This window comes from Parathielavia appendiculata (genome assembly GCF_033297405.1).
Source record: "Parathielavia appendiculata strain CBS 731.68 unplaced genomic scaffold N657scaffold_1, whole genome shotgun sequence".
Lineage (NCBI taxonomy): Eukaryota > Fungi > Ascomycota > Sordariomycetes > Sordariales > Chaetomiaceae > Parathielavia > Parathielavia appendiculata.
This window is the reverse complement of record NW_026944220.1, coordinates 3837844-3860620: the sequence shown is the minus strand read 5'-3', so window position 1 is coordinate 3860620 and position 22777 is coordinate 3837844. Positions and strand designations below refer to the sequence as shown.

The following is a 22777-nucleotide window of genomic DNA, read 5'->3' as shown; positions in this document are numbered from 1 at the left end:
GCCACGTTCCGCAATCCAGCGGAAGATAACGATATTCGCCGATGCAGTGCTGCCTACCGTGCCACCGATCGGCTCCTCGGCCGATCCGCCGACTATCGGTGCCGACCGGCGGGCAGGTCAGTGCCTCAGGCGGTTGAGTGGCTTGAATGAGTTGTGTCAGTCAAGTCCTCTCAAAATGAAAATCCACATACAACTGGTCACCTTCCAGCCAGGCTCTCCCTCGGGCGATGAATATGCCCAGCCAATATCCCTCAAGCCTCCCTCTTCTTTTGCACCGTTCGACGTCGCCGGCCGAAGACGGTCCTACGTCTCTCTTCGGTTCGGGACTCGACATTGGCGTGCAATGCGGGCGATCACTAGCTACGTGGACTTTTAAGACAGGTCCTTGTGCAAGGTCTTTGGCGGCATTGTTAAGGCGATATTGTCCCTTGCAATCACAGATCGATAACTCGCAGCCTCACCGGGACGGACAAGATGGTCGATTGGTACCCAGCCGAAGCAGATCTCTGGCCTTGTCCTGCGCGGAGAATTGTTGGCTTCCCCCACCCTATCACCCATCCAGCACCCCTGCTTGGGGTATCGGATGACTCGCAGGGCCAAGAAGTGCCTGGCTGTCGCACCAAGTCGGGCTGAACGCAAATCGCCTTGCTGGCAGATGGTAGGTACTCCGTACGCTGCTTCTCTCACAAAGCTCCTTCTTCGGCAGGCTGTTATTCCAGCGGCTTGGCGAATTACCCTAGGTACCTGGCCCTGGCCTGGAACTTACACAAACCAGCAGGGATTCTGTGTGATCGAGACCGGGAGTCTCGGAATCTGCCGAGATCTGAGTCCCGTCGAAGGCGGGTAGAATGGCCAAGAGTGGGGGGCCGGTTTTCAACCCAGGTGAGGGGCAGGAATTGTTCTGGAAAGCCAGGTTCATCACATGGGCAGCCGCTTGTTCAATCCAATCTCAGGCAAGGAACAATCAGGAACAGTCAGACTTGGCTGCCATGTGGATGTCGCGACGGGATGAGCTGGCATTTTTGCCTGCCAGCCTACGCCGTGCCCTACGTCGGAGCCCTTCCTTCAAGTTCCACTGGACCGTTGGGAAGACCAGTCTAGTCTTGAACTCCCAAAACTCAGAACCTGAAGTCAGGTGGGGTGGTCTCTGCTGCCCGGTCTTCTGGTGCGTTAGCAGCCGAGGAAGGGAGGCCTTGATGTCAGCGTCTACAGCAGCCATTGGCGGTGCGATGCCCAAGCAGCATGCCCAGCAGACACGAACACTCCTGAATCAAGGCTTGACTTCGTCTCTGAGCCTTCTCTTAGGCCAGCCTCGGCCGACTTGAAGCCGCTTCCTCGGTCAACAGGGCCTTGTCAGTTGTTTCGCGGACTGCATGGTGTCAAGAACGCGTTCCAGACTGCTTCTCCCGCAGAGGGTCTGGGCACGTTCCAAGCCCTCTGTCCTGTGGGCCAAGCAGGGGAAGTGCTGGTCCGACTGCGGCGTGTAAGCGGTAGATGAGGGTGATTCCCGGCATATCGGTCCGCCTTGCATGTCGTGCGTCACCAGCAGCCAAAACACAATACGGGGGTCATCAGGGTGGGTCCGACTAATGCTGCCTTATAAACTCAATACGCCCTTGACCTCACTCACCCTGGTGTATTTCTCACCTGGGCTCCTTTACGCCTGGCGCCGTCTCGAATACTCCTCAGTCGAGGTACCCAAAATCTGCGGTGCTACGCCGAGCTGCCCCATTACCCTCACCCCTGGGCTGGGAACGGGAGGTTGATTGGGCGGCAATCCTGATCCAGAACTGAGAATCCATCGACCCAGAACGCGAGAGCGGAGATCGGCACTTTGTGAGATGTGCTCAGCGGACCCCCTCATAGTACGGACGAGACCGCTCGACCATTCTCCGCCCTCGGCCTTCCCACATTACGACAGTCAGGGCCAAGCGCGAGGTGTTGACAAAGATGCACTGCTATGTCCCCTTTGTCCGCTAGAGGTTGCCGTGTTGGCTGTATAGACGGATTCATTCGTCCGGGCCCCTGTTGTCTAGCAGCTGACTATCCGGTCACGCAGCCACGCATCGTCTTCGGATCGCTCCCGGTTCACTTGATCGAAGCGGTCCCACCCCTGACCACCATTCTGTCCATACGAAATCATGCCGTGCCCCAGTCCTTACGCAAATCCCAAACCCTGAGAGTTGGTTCCCGTTCTGATGCCCGCTCCTGAGCCTCATAGACTTTGGTAGGCCGCCGGCACTACATCCTGAACGCTCCACAGGCGCGCAGTTGATCGCTGCGTGTAAATACGCAAGTCTCGTGATCCGTTCTCTCTCCGTATGCCTTTGGTGCCCGACCCGCACCACGAACACATCTGTCCATCATGCATTGGCTCAAGCCCCGTCCGGGAAAGTGTCGATGTACTCCGAGTCGCCAGCGTCTTAAGTGAGCCGTGACCGCCGCAACTTTCGTCGTCGCCGCCCGCTCAGAAGCCCCCGCTCCCATGCACCATCTCCCTACAGGCCGAGCTCTTCGTTGGTATCACAACCAACTCGCAGCATCATGTCCTCTTCTCTACGCAAGCCCCGTGCCCCCTTCATGTACACCAACGCAGTGTACTGGCCAAATTATCGAGTATACAACGGGGACACACCAGGCCAACTGAACTATGGCTGCATCAACCGCGTCTACTACGCTTTTGCCAGCGTGACGGCGGACGGAGGCGTATTTGTAAGTCGGCTGCCTCTCGGTCTTAGCTCTCTCTACCTTCTACTAAGCTCTATAACCAGCTCAGCGACGAGTGGGCCGATGCCGGGGCTCCTTGTGATGGCGTCCACGGCGCGTTGGGGTCCCTGATGCACCTCAAGCAGCGGTATCCGCACTTGAAGGTGGTGCTCTCCATCGGTGGCGGTGACTCGGCCGAGACATTCCCCATCGTGGCGTCCAACGCCGTCCTCCGGGACAAGTTTGGTCGATCGGCCCGGGGCCTGATTGAAGCGTCGGGTCTGGATGGCATTGACGGTAAGTCTTGGGCATTATTCTACATTCAGGTTAGTCGACGACCCCGATGCTAAAAGGAAGTGAATAGTTGTATGGGAATACCCATGCACCCCAGAGCAGGGGAACGACTTCCTCGCCTTGGTTGCAGCGATTCGAATCCACCTCCCCGAGGACCGCTACCTGCTGACCGCTGCACTCCCGGCCGCGAAACCCGTGCTACAAAACATCGACCTACGGCAAGCTGCGGAGTACCTCGACACGCTCAATCTGACGGCATACGACTTCTTCGGCCAATGGACGCTCAAGAGCGGCCACCACGCCCAGCTCTACTCGACCAACAAGGATGAGCCGTCGGGCGACTTGGCGGTCAGGCACCTCCTTGCCTCAGGCGTGCCTGGGAGGATGATCCTGCTGGGGATACCGCTCTTTGGGCGCAGCTTCCTCCATGTTGCCGGACCGGGCCACAAGAACCGGGGCGTTGGCGGAAGCGACGGGACGATTGAGTACAGCCAGCTTCCCCGGAAAGGGACCAGGGAACAGGTGGACAGGAGGGCGATCGCGGCACAGTGCGTGGGTGCCGACGGCGGGTTCGTCACGTACGACAACCCCGAGACGGTCCAGGTGAAGGCTACGTATTGCAAGCAGAAGGGTCTCGGGGTATGTATGATTCAGAGAACCAGCCCACCCCTCCTCTCCTCCCCTTTCTGTGTTGACATCTGTGCTGACAAATCTTGCACATAGGGGCTGTTCTACTGGAGCGCACCGTCGGATGCGAAAGAGAGCAAACGGAGCCTCATCACGGCCGGCTTCAAGGCATTCCACAGCTCTTGATGGCGCACTACTCTGAATTTTGGGTTGCCTTCTATTCTGGTCCAGGCCTCTGACCTGGCAGCTGGCCTGGCACTTGTGTTCTGATCTGTATTTCAAACCTGAAGAACTGACACAAAAGTCCATGACGATGTGGAGGGAGTGGTATTGTCACGCGCATTTTCCTAGTGGTGTTTTGAACAGTCTAGAAAAGGCGAGTTTGGCATAGATCCTTCTTTTTTTCTTTCTTCTTTTCTCTTGTTTCCTATTCCTTTCCTTTTCAAGCACACCCGACTTGCAGATGGTAGCACAAGCAAGGGTCATGGCGCACCCATCAAGGACTTCTTCCCCGCGTTGGGGTATTGAGAAAAAGTACTTGCTGATCGATGGCCAACACATGGGATAGACCGTCAAAGCTCTCATCGAGCTCGAGAGTTCCCCATCGTTCGTCCCTTGTTGCCCCTTGGGAGTTGGTGACGTGTTTCTCAGGCTGCATTGCAGGTTGGTGTCTAGCAACCGTCAGGAAGTTCTTCCCCGGGCCAGGGGTCATTCCAGCAAGCAATGGCAGGCCAAGGAGGGCGCGCCTGAAGTCGCACAGATCTGATGCTGTACGCCCCAGCCAGGGCGGGTGAGGCAACTGGGATGGCACGAGACCATGGAGATCCCAAGATTCGGGTTCCAACTTTCGGCTTCTGCAATGTGTTGTGTGACGACATCAGGTTAGATGCCCAAGCTGGAATCGAAAGAGAGAGAAACGGCGTGGAAATCCGAGCCCAGTGATGGGTACGACCGGTATGGGGCTGTGTCATTGATCGGGCCCGAGAGGCTGCCACGTCTCTCCCTCGCTGTGTGGAGCGAGAATTGATGGATGCTTGGTTCTTTTGTTGGCGGCGACCTCTATCAGACAGATCATCTCGCAGGGCGATCAAGATGGTATGTCGTTGGCAGGGAGTGGGATGGAAGGGGTTGGCGGCCGAGATTCGGGTTGGGCTGAAATGCAGCCGCGGACAGCCACATGAGATGGACAGTGGGGGATCCTCAGGTACGGTACGGAGGGTCCAGCCCCGTCCCAGCTGAGTGTAGGACTCCGATGGCCAGCCTTACGCGGGGTACTTGTTAGAATACGGAGGGCTTGGGTTGACTTGATGAGGTTGATGCCCTGGATTTCTGGACTCGAAGCAACGTTGGCAGCCCAGATCCCAGCGAGAAAAGCATCTGAGCCCAGAGTGGCAGTGTGCATCATTGCAGCTGAAACCTGCCTAGAATGGTCCTAGTTGAGTAAAGCCCAAAGTAAAGCATACTCATATTTGTCTCCGGAAAACCATTCTCATCTTCCAACTAAGGAAGCTCCTCATGTCTTTTGGCCCTGTGTTTTCCAAACTCCTTTTCCCACCCCACTTTTCTTTCATTTGGGCCGACCGGGGTTAGGGTTCTATATGATGCTACCTCGCTCATTACCAGCCCTCTTGGCTCTCATGACGTTACGTTTTAGCAAAAATGATTATCATCCGCACTCGTCGGGCCTTCGTAATCATCGATCGTAGTAATCGGGTACGTTAAATGACTGATGTCTGTTTAACTGAACAATCTTGGCAAGCTTGGCACCCATTCGCTCCCATGTACACTTCCAACCCTAACCTACTAATGGCTGTGCACTGCGACTCGGTTGGATAAAAATCTGGGGCGACTTGATTGGCTTAACATGACTTGGCAATCATGTGATGTAAATTGGCGTGTAACGCGTTAGGGTTATCTTTGAGTGCGAAAGGGTGCTAAGGTTGTTCAGTTCAATGGTCGTTGTTCATTTCAACGTACCCGACTAGGAGCCTTGGCGACTAGGAGAATCGGCGATTTTGAAGCCCCGACGAGTAGACATGTGAGAGAGGATGATGGCTGAATTGGCCCGTATTCCTGTTGCTCAACAGCAACCCCGCAGTATTCCTACCTTACCTTCGCGCTCGACGGGATATCCCAAAAGAAACTCACTGGCTAGGGATTTGGACAGAAAATAGAACAACAAATCTGTCAGACGTCGTCCTTTCTCACGCTTTTTGCCCCATCCGCTGTCGTGTCTATACATGTGAGATATCTAAACACCAGGGCGCACCTTGAAATATGGCCGACTCCTCCCTGTACCTCGTCTGCAACACCTGCGGCACGCAACATCCCACTTCTGATCGCAGCGCTCTCACCACATGCTTCATCTGCGATGATCCCCGTCGTACGTTGATCCAGCGAAAACTTCCCGTATATGGATAATACGACAACCGAGATGACCCTAACTAACGCAAACAGAATACACCCCTCCGTCCGGCCAGAGCTTCACCACCCTCTCAGCCCTGCGCTCCGAAAAGGAGCGACGCAACGAATTCCACCCCTTCCCGGGGGACCCGCGCTTCACCTCGATCGTGACCGTCCCCAAGTTCGCCATCGGCCAGCGCGCCATCCTGATCCAGACGCCCCGGGGCAACGTGCTGTGGGACTGCGTCACGTTCCTCGACGACGAGACGGTCCGCCGCGTCCGGGCCATGGGCGGCATCCGCGCCATGGTCATCTCGCATCCGCATTTTTACTCCTCGCATCTCGAGTGGGCTGAGGCGTTTGGCTGCCCGGTGTATCTGGCTGCCGAGGACAGGCGGTGGCTGGCGCGGAGGAGCCAGGAGAGCCAGGAGTTTCTGGAGGTCGTCGAGACGAGGGTGGAGGTGGATGGGGAGGATACCGGTGTGAGGGTCATCAAGCTGGGCGGACACTTCCCTGGGAGTTGTGAGTATTGTTTTCTTTGTTACGTACCTGGGAATGGCAAGAGAGCTGACGTGCATGCTAAAAGTGGTGTTGTTGTACGACGGTCATCTCTTCACGGCCGATACCTTGATGATGACGCCAGCAGGGCTGGCTAACTGGACTGTGGACGCCCTGGGTAACCCAAGAGAGCGGCCCAAGGGGGTGAACACGTTCAGCTTCCTGTGGAGTATACCCAACATGATTCCCCTGAGTGCTTCCGAGATTGCGAGAATGTGGAGCATTCTGAAGAACTACGATTTTACGAGTGCCCATGGACTGTTCCCCGGATGGGACATCAAGGACGAGAACGTCAAGGCGCGGGTGTTGGAGAGCATGCAGATACAGATCAAGGCTATGGGCTACGGGGAGCATCCATTTCTGAAGGAAGTACTATAAGGGCTAGTAGTATGTATTGTACATCTACATGCACCAGAACGCCAGCACCATGAGAGCCGTTGCTGAATAGTAAACAGAAATTAACAAGATAGCCCCAACCTCTATACAAGTACAAAACCAAGCTCGTCCCTGTTATCATCAATGACCCTTCCCCACTCCAGCAGAAGCCGAAACAAATACACCTCCATATCCTCCCTCCGCACCACTTTCCCAGCCCAGCGTTTCCCCTGCTCGGCGATCCACTTCCCGTCTTTGTGCCGCCCCTTCATCTCCACACCCTTCCCGTTCAGCCTGCGGCCATCCTTGGTCTGTATGCCGACAAAGTACGCCAGCGTGCTATGCAGCGCATGATAGCGCAGGTCGACGGGGACAAAGTGGACCCACGGCATCAGCCGGTCGCTGTACCACTCCCTGAAGATGGAGGCGTAGAATGGGACGCTGCTCGACCGCAGAGTGGGCAGTAACTCGAGCGGCGGGCCGTTGTCCGCATCCACAACCATGACGTACTGGCTCCTCAGGGCATTTTCGTCGCTGGCGTTCTTGGAGAAGTCGGCGTCGACAGCTTCGCATATGCTGCTGCCGCCAGGTTCGCAAGCTGTATAGTCGGAGAATGCCACGTCTATGGGCAGAAGCTCGTTGAGATCGGCCGTCGGTACCTGCTCGAATGCATATCTGTTCTTCTTGTCTGGCAGCAAAAGCGTGGTCTTATCCGAGCGCGCAGCCGTGTTGAGTGAGTGGACGAGCCGCTCTTGGTGGCCACCGCGGACGAGCTCATGGCTGGTTCCGAGGCGGTCGACTTTACCGCGCCAGAACAGTTTCTTGAGCTTCATGTCGAAGCCTTCCGTGTTTGAGTCGGCTGTCTCAGCGACCCGCGGCAGCGGGATGAGGATGTCGCTGTAACTGTCCGTCTTGGCTCTGCTGAAGACGGGGAGTAGCTCCTGCAGAGGCCGCCGTTCCGCGGGAGTCATATGGAGACTGTGCAAGCGAAGTAGGTCCGATTGGTGGCAGATCTCCTGGGAGAGACGCCAGTTGACCAGGAACTGACCTTGGGATTGTGGTCTGGTACAGGAAGCGCAAAGGTCCCGGATATTCCAATGGGTCCCTGCCCGTGACCTCGTCCCCGGCGGGCACGCCAGAGCCGTCATTTCATGGACCGCTCTCACCGGCGTAAAATTATCTGGAGCTTGCAGTTTGTCGTTAGCTGTAGACTGAGCCACAGGCAACTCACTGAGCAGGTCTGAGGTGCGGGGCAACAGTTTGCTGACGCGCTTTCTGTTTGCCGTCGTTGCGAATCTTTGGATGTCATCCCATGGAGCGAGCACCCGGGGCCGCTCTTCCAGGTTGATAGCCAGTTCCATACCAGGAAGATGTTCTGCGAAACCCTTGACTAGATCGACTAAACCATCCATGACGGCACTGTGTGGGCTTGCGGAAGGGAGAGTATGCTCAGACTTGCCACCTCGAATCTGAAGTAGAGCCATGTTGGGCTCGGCAGCAGCACGGCGGACATCTTCTCTAATCTTGGACGGTGAGACTCCCCAGAATGGGAGGAGATCGTTCTGGATCTGCGGGAAATCGTCGAGGAGAACTGAGCCGCGCTCCTTGGCGAAGTGATACCAAACGTCAAACTTGGGCGGCGGCTCCCTGCCATTGTGGCGCTCTCTGTATTCTTGAACCGCAACCGACAACGAGTCGCTGACGGTTGCATGAACCAGCCACCGGTCGGCCTCAATGCGAGCATCGTAGATGATCTTGACCAACGGATGCTGGTCGATAACCTGTAGCGCCTTGATGGGCGTGTAAATCGTCCCCACAATGGTGACGAGGACGAGAAGAAAGACAACAAAAGCCCTGTGAGCAAAGACGACAGGCTGGATGTTGTTCGCGTAAAGAAAATGAGAGAAGCCGACGCAGACGAGAATGAGGGCAAAGTAAGTGGTGGCGGGCGAGGTGTTTTCCCACGTTCCTGTCAAGGCGGTCTTCTGGACAGCTTCCGAAAGCCCAGAGAGAAAAGCGACAATGCCGGATAGCGACAGAGGGCTTTCATCGGGGGCAAGTAGGCTAGTCGACACGAGGAAGACGGAAAAGGCGAGGCCATCGACGATGACATCGAAAAGATAGAGCGAATCAAGGCTTTGAAAGTGGTAGCTCACTGGCCTGGTAGAGAAGAGCAGACGGGAAAGCCAGTAGAACAGGCCAGTGCCAAGAAAAGCGACGACGAGAATGCCACTCAGAGTTCTCAAGCGGTTTTTCGTTGTTCTCGCCCAGGCAAGGATCCGCCACACGGCAATGACGATGGTTGCATCGAGGAGAAGGCCGGCCCATTGAAGTAGGGCAATAAGGGTTGGCCAGTCATTGCTTGAACAGAAGTAAGTCGATCTGGGGTCGTTGGATGATGCAAGGTAGGTACCCAAGGTGAGCATCAGGAGGCCAACCGACAGCGACGCTTTGGACTCGCCGAACCAGCGCCCCAGCGCGTCGAAGACGGTCATTCCGGGATCGTCATCGTCCTTTTCGTCGTCATCATTGGCGCCGACCCGCACCCTGCGGCCGGGCAGAAGTTCGTACAAGAGAATCAGTAAAGGGAGGAAGGCCTGGCTGCAGTATTAGAGCCACGAGCGGATACAGTACACCACAGCCTAAGGCTCACCTCGATACCCGGCCTTGAACACTGTAGATCAAGAGTCACCCGGTGAAATATCTCGAGACGAAGGAAGATGCAGACTACCAAGCCGGGAAGAAAGTATCGCCGTGGTTTCTTATGCAAATTTGTCCGCTTGACCCTTAATGGGCCCAACTCATCATCTGCCGGCGGTCAGTCAACCATTGGGGGTATTGTAGGGGGGTAAAGAAAGCCTGCCACCCACCAAACCTGCCGTTTGCGCCTGGCAGCCATGCTGCACAGAAACTGGCTGCATATGATGATATCGCTGCGATGAGCAGGACAAGGAGGGTTGAGAGTCTGGGATGTTCTGCTTTCCCTTGATGAGCTTCGGCTTCAAGACATACACAGTGCATAATGGACGAGTACCTATAATTTGATGATCTTCTAGACTGTGAGCAAGCCAGAAGGAGGATGAGACGGCACTGGAATGGCGGTTAGCAAAGGTCCAACACTACTTGGGTACCAGGGACATGGGACTGACCACAAGGCCGGCCACCCGCTGGGCATGGTGAAGAGCAGTCAGTCAGGGGTTAACGGCAACACGCGAGTGCTGCCAGCTTCCGCTGTCTGCCACTACCTATGTAAGGTATCGCAGTGGCAGAGCCCCAACTTTGTTGAAAGGTCAGTAACTCGAGTGTTGGACACAGCCTTCCATCAATCCAGATCCAGAAACGGTACCTGAGTTTCCATGCTCCATCTCACTCAATGGATCCTTGCTTGTGCTGACTGTTCAGTCCAGATTGAATGTTGAGTGAGGCACTGCCAAATTTAACGTAATTCGCACGCTGAAAACCCTTGCCCAACCCCTGAAACATACGGCATTACATTGAATTGATGTAATATAGATTACGGTTACTTCGTAATATACGGTGATTTGCGTACCACAAGCTCGAGCGAAGTTGTATTGTACCGTTAATACAGCACACACGGTTATCTTCGTTTAGACGTCGGTTCCATGACGCGGGACCTCCAAAGCAACAGTTCCTGCCACACGACTTCTTTAATATCATCGGCAGCGAAAACCACGGGCACCCAGCTGGCATTACAGCGGCCCATGGACCACCACATTCGATCTCCGCAATGACCTCGCTCAAGACGGGTCCGTCAACGCCCGGTCTACACCTCATCTACATCCCCGCAGTCTGCGCCCTCATCGCCTTTCAAGCCTACTACTCACAATACCTCTTCAGCAGCGACCCCGACCTAGCCCCCGGGCCCCTCACTGGAAGAGATTCTCTCACCTTCAACACCCTCGTCGCCTGCCTCTGGTGGACCTACTACCGCGCCTGCACCGTCGATCCCGGCCGCTACATCTTCCCGCCGTCCCCCACCTCGTCACCCCCCGATCCCATCGCTTCTTCCAACACCCTCAAACCGACCCGCTGGTGCAAAAAATGCGCCGCTCCAAAGCCCCTCCGTGCCCACCACTGCCGCCACTGCCGCCGGTGCATCCCCAAGATGGACCACCACTGCCCGTGGACCGGCAACTGCGTCTCAATGCAGACCTTCCCTCACTTCCTGCGCTTCCTGCTCTACACCAATTTTTCGCTGTGGTACCTGGCTTCCCTGCTGTGGCAACGTGTCGCCGCCATCTGGGCCGACCGCCACCTGCCGGCCTACCTCGGCCCGTCGCTGCACAGCCTGGTCGGCCTGACGCTGCTTTCGCTGGCCAACGGCGCGACCATCCTCGCGCTGGGGATCCTGCTGTACACGACCGTCAAGGGGTGGGTCTTCAACAGTACCATGATTGAGGACTGGGAGGTGGAGCGGCACGAGGCGGTGCTGGCCAGGATGGACAGTGAGGACGGGTATTTTTGGGGCGACGACGACGCCACGTTGCGGGAGCTGCTCGAGAAAATTGAGTTTCCCTATGATTTGGGCGTGTTTGCGAATATGGCCCAGGCGATGGGGACGAGGAACCCTCTGCGGTGGTTCCTCCCCGTCTTTGGAGGCGGGCCTGTCATCAATAATGAGACGCCTGGGAAGGGCACTGGGTGGGAGTGGGAAGAGAACGGTTTCAATGACCTGCCGGGGCTGTGGCCGCCTCCTGACCCGGAGAAGGTGCGCCAGGCAAGGCGCGGCGCGTGGCCCGGGGCGGCGGGACAACAGGAAGATAGATACGATACATATCAGACCCCGGAGGAAGTCAAGGCCGCTTTTGCGAAACGCCAAGAGGAGGATTTTTTAAGGAGACAGCGTGCTCAAGCACAACAGGCTCATCAGCGGTCCGGCATCGTCGCTGAGCTTGAAAAGTGGGATGACCTGGGCGGGACCGAGGTCGCCAAGCCATGGGCAAATTCAGACGGCGACCGGCTGTGGGACTATGGCGTGGACGAAGCCGTCGAAGAAGAAATCATACCTGCGCGAAAGGATGACGAGGATGTGCCTTTGGCCGAGCTGATCCGGAGGCGTAAGGTACGATCCAGGGGAGAGGATGATTGAAACTGCTCGTTCAGTGAGATTACGTTATCTTTATGTCTGAGCGGGGGGTGATCACAGGTAGCATATGGAATCCCACTTCGCACGATAATACCGGTGAGTCATGACAGCACCTAAACAGGAGCCAATAGCTCTCGGGGCGGCAGCAGAGGAAACGAAGCGGGTTTAAAGCACCTCGCTGTTCACCAATTCACAGCAAGAGCGCTATCTATCTACCAGTCATCGTCGTCATCCTTCTTCGCCATGGCATTCTTCCGCGCCAACAAGGCATCTGCCAAGCTCCCTGCCAGACTCGGCGTTGGAGTGTTACTCCTGCTGCTGTCCGACCCATTCAGACTCATGCCCGAATCGCGGGCTTGCAGTCCGGCGGGCTTCTTGCCCGCTGCTGGCCGCTTAGCAGGCGGCTGAGGCGCTGCCGCCTTCCCCCTCGCAGCAGAACCGTTGGCTGCTGGTGGGGCCGGTGGCGGCCGGGGTGCTGCCACAGGAGCCGCTTCTTTTGTTTCCTCGACGTACGCCGCCGGAACCCAGCCCGGACCTTCCCCCTCTGCCGTCTTTGCTAGCCACCACCCTGATGAGATATATGGTCAGCATGATAAATAACGTCAAGCCACGCAATGACAAGCTTACCGTTGTTTTCCTTCCGCTCGATTTCGATCACTTGGCCCTTCTTAATCGACAGCTCGTTTTCTCTTGTGCCCACAAAGTCGTACAGAACCTTGGCCATAATCTTGGGCTTTGCAGTAGGGACGGCAGGGGGCGGTGGAGGAGGAGGGGCGCGCACAGACGATGAATTGGACTGCTGTCGGGTGTGCGTCGGGATGCTAACGGATGATGCCACCGCAGCCGCCGCCGCCGGCTGGGGTTGTGGCACCGGCCTTGGAGAAACCGTTGTACTAGCCGCGCCAGAAGCGCCCGCTGATGGCCGAGGTTGCGGTGTACGGTTGACAGGGAACCGAGACGGCCTCCCACCTGGCCCGCCGGGCTTGATCAGTTTCCCTCGGGTGATTGGCCTAGGCGGGACTGGCTTGCCCTTGGGTGTCGGCCTGGACACCGAGATCGCCGACTCTCCTGGTTGGGTGTGGACGACGCCGCTCTTGTAGAAATCTTGCGGGGTGGGCGAGTCCTTCAGAACCTTAACACTCTGCATCTTGCCCGGCTTCTTGGCGTATTCAATCGTGTCCGCAATCTTCAAGTTGAAACCGCCAGGCATCACCCTCTTCATTTGAGTGAACATCTCGGTTTTGAGCACACAGTTGAGAAGGGGGTCAGGCTCTTGCTGCGAGCCGACACCCAACGAAAACCAGTCGTCCCGGGCTGTGGATGTTCCAATGGACTTTATCGCCCCAAGCGGGAAAGAACGCTCAACCACGATCTGCACCTGGTGGTTTTGACCCATAGTCTGTGCCACAATATAATACTTGCTGTTAGTGACAATCAGGATCCTAGGGCTGGGCTTGCTGGACCGGCCAAACTTTGCCTCCAGAATCTCGCCTCGGCAAGAAAATACAACTCTCTCGTTGCTCCCAAGTTGGATGGCGTTGCGCACATGCGCCCCGGGTCCAGAGCTTGCATTTATGCCGAGATAGTCACCGAGGAACCGCCTTGAGCCCAGAATGCTCATCCTCCTGCGCTCTTTGCGGCCCCCTAGGACTCTGTGACCTTCATCCCGGAGCTCGAGATACTCTGCCCCGGTTCGTTTCTTCCTCCAGAAGCGCTGGATGCGAGTGGCAGCCTCTGCCCGGTAGGCCAGGTACGCTCGCCACATGCGCTGAATGCGCGTTGCCATGTTATGCCAGTACCGATCTCGCATATGCTCAAGCGCGAAGAGCGTCTCGGGCGACTTGATGAAAGCTTTGGTAACACCGAGCTGCCATTCCTCCTGGGGAATGCTCGTGTCCTTCAGAATCTGCTTGACAGCCGCTTCATAGGACCCTTGCCAGGTGTACTCGCCAGCGTACGACGTGGCCGGCGAGAGCAAGAAAAACCGGTCGACAAACTTTTCAAATGATTGGCGGTAGGCAAATCCAGCGCGCCGGATGCGCACGTTCTCTTGGAGACCCAAGTACTTGATCTGATGGAGGACGTTGGGAACGTTGTACTCGGTCGGCGACTTGTTCTCGTTGGGCTTGATGGTCCGGATGTATGAAGGCTGGCATTTCATGAGCGTATCCACGAGCGCGTTGGCTGATGCTCTGATCCTGTCGCCGGCCGACGGAGGTTGCTTCCGGTTGTCTTGATCCACCTGGTTGGGGAAGAGAGTGTGTATGAACTTGTTCTGACTGCCTTGGAAGAGGTTGAGGAGACCTTTCAGGAGCAGGTCCTTGTTCTTGTCGGTAATGCCATCCACCGTGTACGAGACGTCGCCGGCGTAGTGCTTGACAATGAAGCTACCCTGCCGAGGGGTCAAATGAGGGTTCGACATGCCGTTGATGCTTTGCATAAAGGTGCGATCGCAAGCGGCAGGGTCAGCATGGGCCGTCTTGGTGGCATCCTTCATGGCGGAGAAGATGCCCGGCGGCCTGATGGACTCAATGAGGTCGCACACAATCTTGTTGTCGAAGTAGGAGATGGGAGTCCACTTGATCTGCTCCCGAGCATACTCTTCCTGCTCCGCCTTCAAGGTCAACTGAATGAAAATTTGCTGCAGCTTCTCGTTGACATAGTTGATGCAGAGCTGCTCAAAGCTATTTTTCTCGAAGATCTCAAACCCGTAAATGTCAAGAATGCCGATCGTGTTGGCCGTAGCCTGCCGCGCCCTGAGGGACTGATTTATCCGTTCCACAATCCAGTCGAACAGGTTGTTGTAGATGGCCTTTGCCAGCGCGTCCCGGGTCGCCGTCGCTTGAGCAACGTTGGCTGGGGACTCGATCACCTCTCCGTTTCTTGGCGTAAGAATACGGATTGTAATGGCGTGGACGAGACGAGCTGGCTCAACTTCGAGGAGATAAGCCAGGAAGTCCACGACCGACTGGTCCGACACAGCCGCATACCCGCTATCATCCTCGCGGAACACAAGATTGCCTGTCCAAAGGATAGCGGCCAGCATCCGGAAAATGTTGTCCTGCTCTGCCTGCGAAAGGCCAATAACCTTCATGGCATTAAGTGTGTCCTGGAACTCGGCCAAGTCGTCGATCCCGTCCACATTGAAGCACTTGGACCTGCTGGTGTAAAGGTACGTTTCCGGCTTTTGCACGCCAAACGTCTCGCGGTAATGCTGCGATGCTCCCTTGGTAAACTGGTAAAAGATGTGGAAATTGCGCTCATTGGCGATCTGACCGACGACGCGGGTCTTTTCGAGAAGATAGTTTGTGATGTCGGCACCGACCGGTTCGCCCTGGGCGTTGAAGTGGATCTGCAAGTACTTCCCGAAGCGCGACGAGTTATTGTTCCGTAGCGTCTTCGCATTACCGAAGGACTCGAGCAGAGGGTTGGTCGCCAGAACCATGTCCTTGATTTGTTGGATTTCGCCCGTTTCGCCGCCCGAAACGTTGGCAATGTACTGCATGATGCGCTTGGCGGCCTCGGTCTTGCCGGCACCAGACTCGCCAGAGATAATGACGCACTGGTTGTCCTTGTAGGCCTTCATGTTGTAGTAGGCGGATTCGGCGATGGCGAAAACATGCGGGGGCACTTCGAGCCGGTTTTTGCCCCGGTAGCTGTTGAGGACCTGCTCGGTATAGATGCCGAGGTCTCGAAAGGGGTTGACGGAAACCAAGACATGGCCAATGTATGTGTAGATTTCAGCGCCCTCGAACCGCTTCTTCAAGTTCTCGTTGATGGCCTCGTTGGACACAGTCCGCAGTAGCGTCAAGTCGGAGACGCCAATCTCCTTCTTTTTCGTCGTGTCGAAGGTGGCCTTCTTGGGCTTGGTCGCGGCGGCCTGGCCGGCCCCGCCGGCAGAGCGATCAGCCCGGGCGGCTTTGTCTTTTGCACGTCGAGTGATACCCTACAAGCAGCTGCCGTCAGCGACATCAATTTCTTGTAGGCGGCCAAGAGTTGGGGTCGAGCTCTGGCAGCGTCGTCGTCGTCGAGAGCATCAATGTTCACTCACCATGGTGGCCAGTCATGCGCGCGCAGAACTCGAAACTCTAGCGATTAAAGGATTACGCCGCGATTCGTGGCTCTCAGAAAATGGCAAGGACGGACTGCGCTGTCGGCGCAATATTCCGGTTGCGATTTAACTGGGTAAGTTGTTGGTTTCTGGCATCGAATTGCGGCAGAAAGCCCCTCGTTGCGATCCTGCCGTTGATCCTCAGGGCCAACGGTGCCTGATGTTTCTCCTGAAATGGCCCGCTTCTCGGTGCAGTGACGAAAGCCCGCCAAGAATGGACCATGGTGGGGCAGGCTGAGCGTTCCACACATGTAAGTTGAAAGCCTAGCGAATCATGACCTGCTGCTGACCTCCACGGCGCAGGTCAATTGCACTCAGCCACATCTTCAACCCAGAAGCCGCGCAAGCCAATTGGACCTCGGAGAGTCGAGAGTTCAAACACATTCGTCTGTTTTCGGCCACAAAAAGGCTCACGCCACGCTGCTCCAGAGTTGCAACGTTCTTTGACGGACAAGTTTAAAGGAGACGGCCAGCACAACAGGTCTTCTTCGCAACTGGAACAACTCGAGGCAATCTCCTGTAAATGATGCGATATCCGCTTGGGCCTTGACCTGAAGAGAGCCTAGATGTTGTCTCTCGACGGCCGTTGGTGCACGACTGAACTCACATGCCGAACTAAGAAGCATATAAATGGATCAGTTTCTCCAAAATCTGGACACCGGAAAAGGATACTGGTAGAATATGACTCCTGGAGCAGGGCAGAAGCTTTGGTGTTTTGGGTGTCTAGGAGGACCTAAATATCGTACGATTCCCCACGTGCGGCACGACCCGGACCGTCGAAAGAAGACCTTGACCAGGATGTGAAGAATGGTGCGCAGATGCAGGTGAGCACTGGCATGCTGCAAACAAGCTTATATCAAGGCCAATCCCATCTCTTCGGACGATGAAATCGACCACTCTCCATCCCCCCGTCTCGGCCAGCCGTCCTCCCTTTTTTGTGTCTTCGGCAGTGGAGGATGGCCCATCCGCCAAACCACCTAGTCAATGTTATCCAGCCTCCCGGCCCGATCGCCCGGCCCAAGCTCGAGCCCAAATACAGATTGGACCTGAGAGCCGTACGGATCCATCTGGACAACGTCTCTTGCTTCGAAGCCGTCTGCTTTAGGGGGGCCCTCCCCTTCGGCTGAAGCTGGTCTTGCTCCCCTCCAAGCGACCTTCTCAGGTGCCGATCGCGACCGTCAAGCCCCGAGCCGCAGCCTGCGACTTGTTGGCCGGGCTTAACCGTTCCACAAAGGGATTTGAACCCCGGATATGGTGGAAGCGCGGCGTCGCAAGTCTGTGCAGTTGGCCCGTGATGTGGTCGGAGGCTGACATTCTTGGCTTCAGATGGCATTCCTGACACCTACATGGCATTCTCTGAAACCGCAGTCTTCGAAAATCCGTCTGTGGATACCACACCCCGGACTGCTAAGGTTTGGGGCGTCTGAATTGCCCATCAGGCCCGGCACCGAAGGCTTGTTTCCGCGTCCTGTACATTTGTGCCCTCACACCCAAGATGGTCTCACCTTTGACTGTTGTCCCGGAGCCAAGCGAACGAGAGAACCAGGCTTGTCGCATGGTTTTGGCGAAGCACCGGTTCAGTGGGCCGTAGCATCTGTCTCGTTCCAATTTACGCTCTTATCAGGTAAAGTAAGGATTGCGCGCGTCAGAGCTTAACCCTCCGTTTCGCCAGACTATGGACTCTTGGTTCCGAGTTGGACGTGTGGCCGTCAACGAATAGTGGCTGGGGCTGACAGGAAATACGGGAAGCATTCAATCCCAGTTCTGTTTGACGAGAACTGATGAAGGGTAGTTGCACCACAGACTCACCCTAAGTGTTGCGCAGTGTCTCGGATCTGGCCATCCAAACTTGCTTAAAGTACCTACCTCTCAGCCTTCGTCCACGAATGCGAAGGATCCCGGGTTGGTGACCTGGCCATCCGGTAGCCGAAGTGCAACGATTGCTGTGGGATACTAGGACCTCATAAAGCGCGGCCAAGATGTGATGAATTGGACGTTTCTGATGCTATTCGCCTATTCAGGGTTGAGTGAGGTGCAAAGAGGGGGTCGAGCAGCCTCGACGCTATCCACATCGGCAATCTTCTCAGCATCTTTGGAATATGAGTGAGATTGATTGGTCTCAGGCCCTGTGCTGCTTTGAGGACTATGTCTTAAACCGGTCTAGTCCATCGGAGCTTTTTCCTGCAGCAAATCCCCCTGCTTCGAGACCCTGCACTGTTAAGCGCCAGGAGGTCTTGGCTGCCGACACCAAGTGCTGTCCTCCATACCACCGCATCGTTAACGAGAACCTCTGCTATTCACCACTTTCTCTTTCCTTCTCGCGCTACCGCATGCCTAGGATCGCTACAATGTCGAAGTTCAGGTCAAAGGGACTGTGACATTTTCCCGTTGTGTATTGCCTTTGCGCCTTCTCGAAAATTCGTCTGCGCACCCCTGTCCAGACGAAACACCAAGGTCGCCTTCAACAGCCCCTCGGTCAAAGCGTCTCCAACATCACTCGTCTCAACTTCTTCGCGCCACCCGTCACATCTTCCAAGCCTTTCTGGTAGCGGCCAGCTGCCAGACCCAGAAAACTTGAGACAGTCTGGCAACCACGAAACCGCCTCCAACGTCTGATCTACCAGCATATCCTCCATTGAATTTCTTCGCCCATTTGCCGTGTTCCTGCGCCCATCAACAAGCCCTTGACCACTTCTGTGGGGACGATTTCAACGTGCGAAGGGCAAGATCGTGACATCCTAGGACAAGAGCGGCGCTAGAGCATTCCGCAGAGAGTTCCTCGAGGTTTCGGAGCCCCTGTCCGACTCGGATTTTAGCTCTAGACCTTACAAGCAATCCAGGAAAAGGGACTCAGTGGGCTGAGGGCACGGATTCCACAATACCTCCCCAGTCCTCGTTTGTATCCGTCGGCGCCGCGCGCCGTGTGGGCGGGAGAGGGTGTTACATCATCCTGGCTTCTAGCTGCTCGGCACATCCTGGGTCCGGTCTCTTATGACCAAGCGCCCGCCGCCCGCACATCACTCCGGCGCTCACCTGTTCTCCTCCCTCTCACTCACTTGGCGAGGCAAAAGAACCGAGCCCTCCTCAGCAAGCGCTTCTTGTCGTCGCCCTTCCTTTCCCTTCAGCTGCTGGCTCAGATCACTCTTTTGTTCTTCGCTTCTAGAAACACTCGGTCGTCGGCGACTTTATTGTGTCGTGTTGTCCCCGATTTCGACTGAGGTTTGTGTTTGTGGATAGTACTTCGACTGGATAGTCTTAATCCCGGGAGGGACGAGAAAGTGGGCTTTTTGAAACTGGGTCGGTATCGTTCGCACCACCTCGCCACCCTCGGCCGACCGCTCCCATCCGCTTGAGGCCATCCACGTCGACCATCTACTTCACGGCACTGTCCCAGGTTGGAGGAGTCGACGTCACCCCAGTCGCAGGTCGACATTGATATCGCGTGCCGTATATTGTACGGGGATTGAAGGAGGAACCGGTCGGCAAGATGGCGCTGCTCAATTTGTTGAAGAAGCAGTTCACGCCGACCAAGCTGTTCTTCCACTTCGTCTTCTGGACGTTTCACTGGGGCATCTTCGCCTACGGATGGTATGCTTGCCCAAGGAGAGGCCGTCGTGTGAATTGGCGGGCTTGGGCGCGGCTAACATGAGATGGTATAGGTGGAAGCAAGCGGCCGATGAGCGCCTGGCTGGCCTCAACACGCTTCAGTACTCGGTTTGGCTTTCACGAGGTGCCGGCTTGGTTTTGAGCGTTGACGGCATGCTCATCTTGCTTCCTGTCTGCAGAACCATCATGCGGTTCATCCGGCCCAAGATCAGATTTATCCCACTCGACGAGAACATTTGGATGCACCGACAGCTAGCCTACGCGATGCTGTTATTCAGCATCATTCACACTGCCGCGCATTACGTCAAGTAGGTGGCACCTCTTGACCTCCTGGATTGGCGTTGCTAACCTAACCGCGCGCAGCTTCTTCAACGTCGAGAAGACCCAAATCCGCCCAGTAACAGCTGTGCAGATCCACTACGCCCAGCCTGGTGGCATCACTGGTCATGTGATGCTCCTGTGCATGCTCCTGATGTACACGTCGGCGCACCACCGTATCAGGCAGCAGTCGTTCGAGACATTCTGGTACATGCACCACCTTTTTATTCCCTTCTTCCTCGCCCTGTACACCCACACGGTCGGCTGTTTCGTCCGCGACACAGCCGACGGCTACTCGCCTTTTGCAGGTGAAAAGTACTGGGAGCACTGCATCGGCTATCTGGGTTGGAGATGGGAGCTGTGGACCGGCGGTTTCTACCTCCTGGAGCGGCTCTACCGCGAAATCCGGGCCATGCGCGAGACCAAGATTACCCGCGTCATCAGGCACCCCTATGGTAAGCTAGCGAAGCGGCCTGCAAAATGTCAACGGAGGGCGCGGATTCTAACAGTTGCTACCTAGACGTGGTCGAGATCCAGTTCAGCAAGCCGTCATTCAAGTACAAGGCCGGCCAGTGGTTGTTCCTACAGGTTCCCGAGGTCTCCAAGTACCAGTGGCATCCATTCACCATCACATCCTGCCCGTACGACCCCTATGTCTCAGTCCACATCCGGCAGGTCGGTGACTTCACCAGGACACTCGGCGACAGAGTGGGTGCTGGCGCGGCGCAGAGCAAAATGTACGACACGGTCGACCCCATGGGCATGTACGAGGTGGCGCTTCAGAACGGCCAACAGATGCCGCTTCTCCGCATCGATGGACCGTATGGCGCTCCGGCCGAGGACGTGTTTGAGAATGAAATTGCAGTCCTTATCGGCACGGGTATCGGTGTCACCCCTTGGGCGTCCATCCTCAAGAACATATGGCACTTGCGCCAGGGGCCCAACCCTCCGACTCGGCTGCGCCGTGTCGAATTCATTTGGGTCTGTAAGGACACCAGCTCGTTTGAGTGGTTCCAGACGCTGCTATCGTCGCTGGAGCAGCAATCTAGCGAAGCGGCGCGCGTCCCCGGGTCGGGCGGCATCGAGTTCCTCAAGATCCACACGTACCTGACGCAGAAGCTCGACATGGACACGACACAGAACATCGTCTTGAATAGCGTTGGTGCTGACCTGGACCCGCTTACGGAGCTGAAGTCGCGGACGAACTTTGGTCGGCCCAACTTCAGCAAGCTCTTCACCAGCATGCGTGACGGCATTCTTGACCGGACCTATCTCAATGGCCTGGAGGGCAACATGAGGACCACGGTGGGCGTCTACTTCTGCGGTCCGTCGGCGGCCGGTAAGTACTATCCATCAGCTTCGCCAACTCTACAACCATGGCGCTAACACATCAAACAGCCCGCGACATCAAGAAGGCTGCCAAGGCGGCTACCGTTCGCGAGGTCCGCTTCCGCTTTTGGAAGGAGCATTTTTAATCGTACATAATTTGATAATCATGCGCATCCGTTTTGTCCAAAAGGGCAGCTGTTGCGCCCAGCGGGCTCCAACCCCTGAGTTGTCTGCTCACGCCGAGGGGCGGCGGATGTGAGAGCCACGAGGGTGGTGTTTTGATTGAGCAAGTGGACGGAGAAACATGATTTTACGCTTCAGACATGCTTGAACAGCTTCAGCTAGTCCTGAGCGAAGCTGATTTGCGCCAGGCTCAGTCTGTCAGAGCCCCGGGAAAGAAAGGTGTCGTAGAGGGGGATGGGGGCAGCGAAATGACTGGGAGGAGTGTTCCTACGACTCTTCCCCTCCATGTTTGGGATGTTTGGATATACCAAGGAGCTTACACAGCGTATGATCTAACTACTATATATGTGCATGTTCGTCACGTACATCAAGATATCTTGCCTCAATGCTGGCTTCTGGGCGCCTCTTGTCAAGCGGGAACAAGGGGCGAAGCAGGTGTCAGATGCGGCCAGTCTTGAGAGCGCGATGTTCGACAACCAGCGGCCAAGTAAGCTTGAATACGGCGGAAACACGGAGACGCCTGTGGCCTCGTGCCGGCTAGCGGATTGAAATGCCTACAGTAGCACATGCCACAGTTTGCGTCGCACCTTGGACCGCGCGGAACGGGACATTAGGTCGAGGTGTTGCAATCCTGCATGATATGAGCTCTGGGTTAAAGAGAACCCAGCCTCGAGACCAACGACTGGCCGTTACCAAGTAGACAAGCGCTCATAAAGTATGCCAGCAATCATTGAGTATGCAACCTGACTTGGGGTTCCGGCCAATTGGAGGGTCGGGCAACTGGGGGCTACGATGCTGACCAAACTGATGTACCTCGATTGCCTGATATGTTTAAAAGGGGTAGTCGAGAGGATGATTTCTACATACGCTATTTTGGCCTGCACTACCTGACTGAATGGAGCGGTACTTCCAGGTTGCGACCATGCTGCCGGTAATGGAGTGCGCTGCTCGTTCCCTGAAGAGAGTTGCAGACTGAATTCATAGGTACCCGACCTACCGTCCCATGACCTGGCGATGCTTCTTCCCTCGAAAGCAGGGCTCGACATCAATGGAATTGCCCTTGCATGCTTCTGCCCGGCGTGCGGCGAAGCAGCAAAATGTCAAGCGACATGACGCTTCACCGGGGGAAAGGGCGTGTGTGCCTAAGTCCCGTCCCAGAC

The 22777-nt window shown here is 56.1% G+C and overlaps 8 protein-coding genes across 8 annotated transcripts; 6 read left to right on the top strand and 2 right to left on the bottom strand.

Annotated features, from left to right (window-relative positions):
- Positions 1–717: 717 nt before the first annotated feature.
- Positions 718–1491, top strand: N657DRAFT_72896 (uncharacterized protein). Its single transcript, XM_062797519.1, has one exon. The coding sequence runs from the start codon at positions 849–851 to the stop codon at positions 1323–1325; it is 477 nt and encodes a 158-aa protein (XP_062653174.1). The 5' UTR covers positions 718–848; the 3' UTR covers positions 1326–1491.
- Positions 1492–2544: 1053 nt separating this feature from the next.
- Positions 2545–3813, top strand: N657DRAFT_560621 (glycoside hydrolase family 18 protein; the record flags this gene model as incomplete). Its single annotated transcript, XM_062787986.1, has 4 exons — positions 2545–2712; positions 2772–3003; positions 3071–3639; positions 3724–3813. 4 exons carry the CDS (start codon positions 2545–2547, stop codon positions 3811–3813), a joined length of 1059 nt encoding a protein of 352 aa, XP_062653173.1.
- A 1761-nt stretch (positions 3814–5574) lies between these two features.
- Positions 5575–7088, top strand: N657DRAFT_640019 (uncharacterized protein). Its single transcript, XM_062791887.1, has 3 exons — positions 5575–6010; positions 6085–6552; positions 6617–7088. Exons 1-3 carry the CDS (start codon positions 5905–5907, stop codon positions 6964–6966), a joined length of 924 nt encoding a protein of 307 aa, XP_062653172.1. The 5' UTR covers positions 5575–5904; the 3' UTR covers positions 6967–7088.
- Positions 6838–9725, bottom strand: N657DRAFT_72862 (glycosyltransferase family 90 protein). The gene is made up of 2 exons (XM_062797518.1): positions 9617–9725; positions 6838–9564 (listed from the first exon to the last, which is right to left on the bottom strand). The coding sequence occupies exon 2, from the start codon at positions 9456–9458 to the stop codon at positions 7068–7070; it is 2391 nt and encodes a 796-aa protein (XP_062653171.1). The 5' UTR covers positions 9459–9564; positions 9617–9725; the 3' UTR covers positions 6838–7067.
- An 851-nt stretch (positions 9726–10576) lies between these two features.
- Positions 10577–12073, top strand: N657DRAFT_609691 (zf-DHHC-domain-containing protein; the record flags this gene model as incomplete). The annotated part of the gene is made up of 1 exon (XM_062790301.1): positions 10577–12073. The coding sequence occupies exon 1, from the start codon at positions 10712–10714 to the stop codon at positions 12071–12073; it is 1362 nt and encodes a 453-aa protein (XP_062653170.1). The 5' UTR covers positions 10577–10711.
- Positions 12074–12626: 553 nt separating this feature from the next.
- N657DRAFT_630296 (uncharacterized protein) lies at positions 12627–16124 on the bottom strand (the record flags this gene model as incomplete). The annotated part of the gene is made up of 2 exons (XM_062790968.1): positions 12627–16016; positions 16122–16124. 2 exons carry the CDS (start codon positions 16122–16124, stop codon positions 12627–12629), a joined length of 3393 nt encoding a protein of 1130 aa, XP_062653169.1.
- Positions 16125–19668: 3544 nt separating this feature from the next.
- N657DRAFT_560544 (uncharacterized protein) lies at positions 19669–21580 on the top strand (the record flags this gene model as incomplete). The annotated part of the gene is made up of 5 exons (XM_062787979.1): positions 19669–19769; positions 19841–20095; positions 20151–20560; positions 20626–21444; positions 21504–21580. 5 exons carry the CDS (start codon positions 19669–19671, stop codon positions 21578–21580), a joined length of 1662 nt encoding a protein of 553 aa, XP_062653168.1.
- A 44-nt stretch (positions 21581–21624) lies between these two features.
- N657DRAFT_72707 (uncharacterized protein) lies at positions 21625–22191 on the top strand. The gene has a single exon (XM_062797517.1). It carries the CDS (start codon positions 21758–21760, stop codon positions 22073–22075), a length of 318 nt encoding a protein of 105 aa, XP_062653167.1. The 5' UTR covers positions 21625–21757; the 3' UTR covers positions 22076–22191.
- The last annotated feature ends 586 nt before the right edge of the window (positions 22192–22777 follow it).

Coding starts and splice junctions, on each gene's coding strand:
- N657DRAFT_72862 (XM_062797518.1), bottom strand. CDS start 9,458: ATGACCGTCTTCGACGCGCTGGGGCGCTGGTTCGGCGAGTCCAAAGCG.
- N657DRAFT_72707 (XM_062797517.1), top strand. CDS start 21,758: ATGCTTGAACAGCTTCAGCTAGTCCTGAGCGAAGCTGATTTGCGCCAG.
- N657DRAFT_640019 (XM_062791887.1), top strand. CDS start 5,905: ATGGCCGACTCCTCCCTGTACCTCGTCTGCAACACCTGCGGCACGCAA. Junction 6,011..6,084: donor CATCTGCGATGATCCCCGTC/GTACGTTGATCC, acceptor TAACGCAAACAG/AATACACCCCTCCGTCCGGC. Junction 6,553..6,616: donor CGGACACTTCCCTGGGAGTT/GTGAGTATTGTT, acceptor GCATGCTAAAAG/TGGTGTTGTTGTACGACGGT.
- N657DRAFT_72896 (XM_062797519.1), top strand. CDS start 849: ATGGCCAAGAGTGGGGGGCCGGTTTTCAACCCAGGTGAGGGGCAGGAA.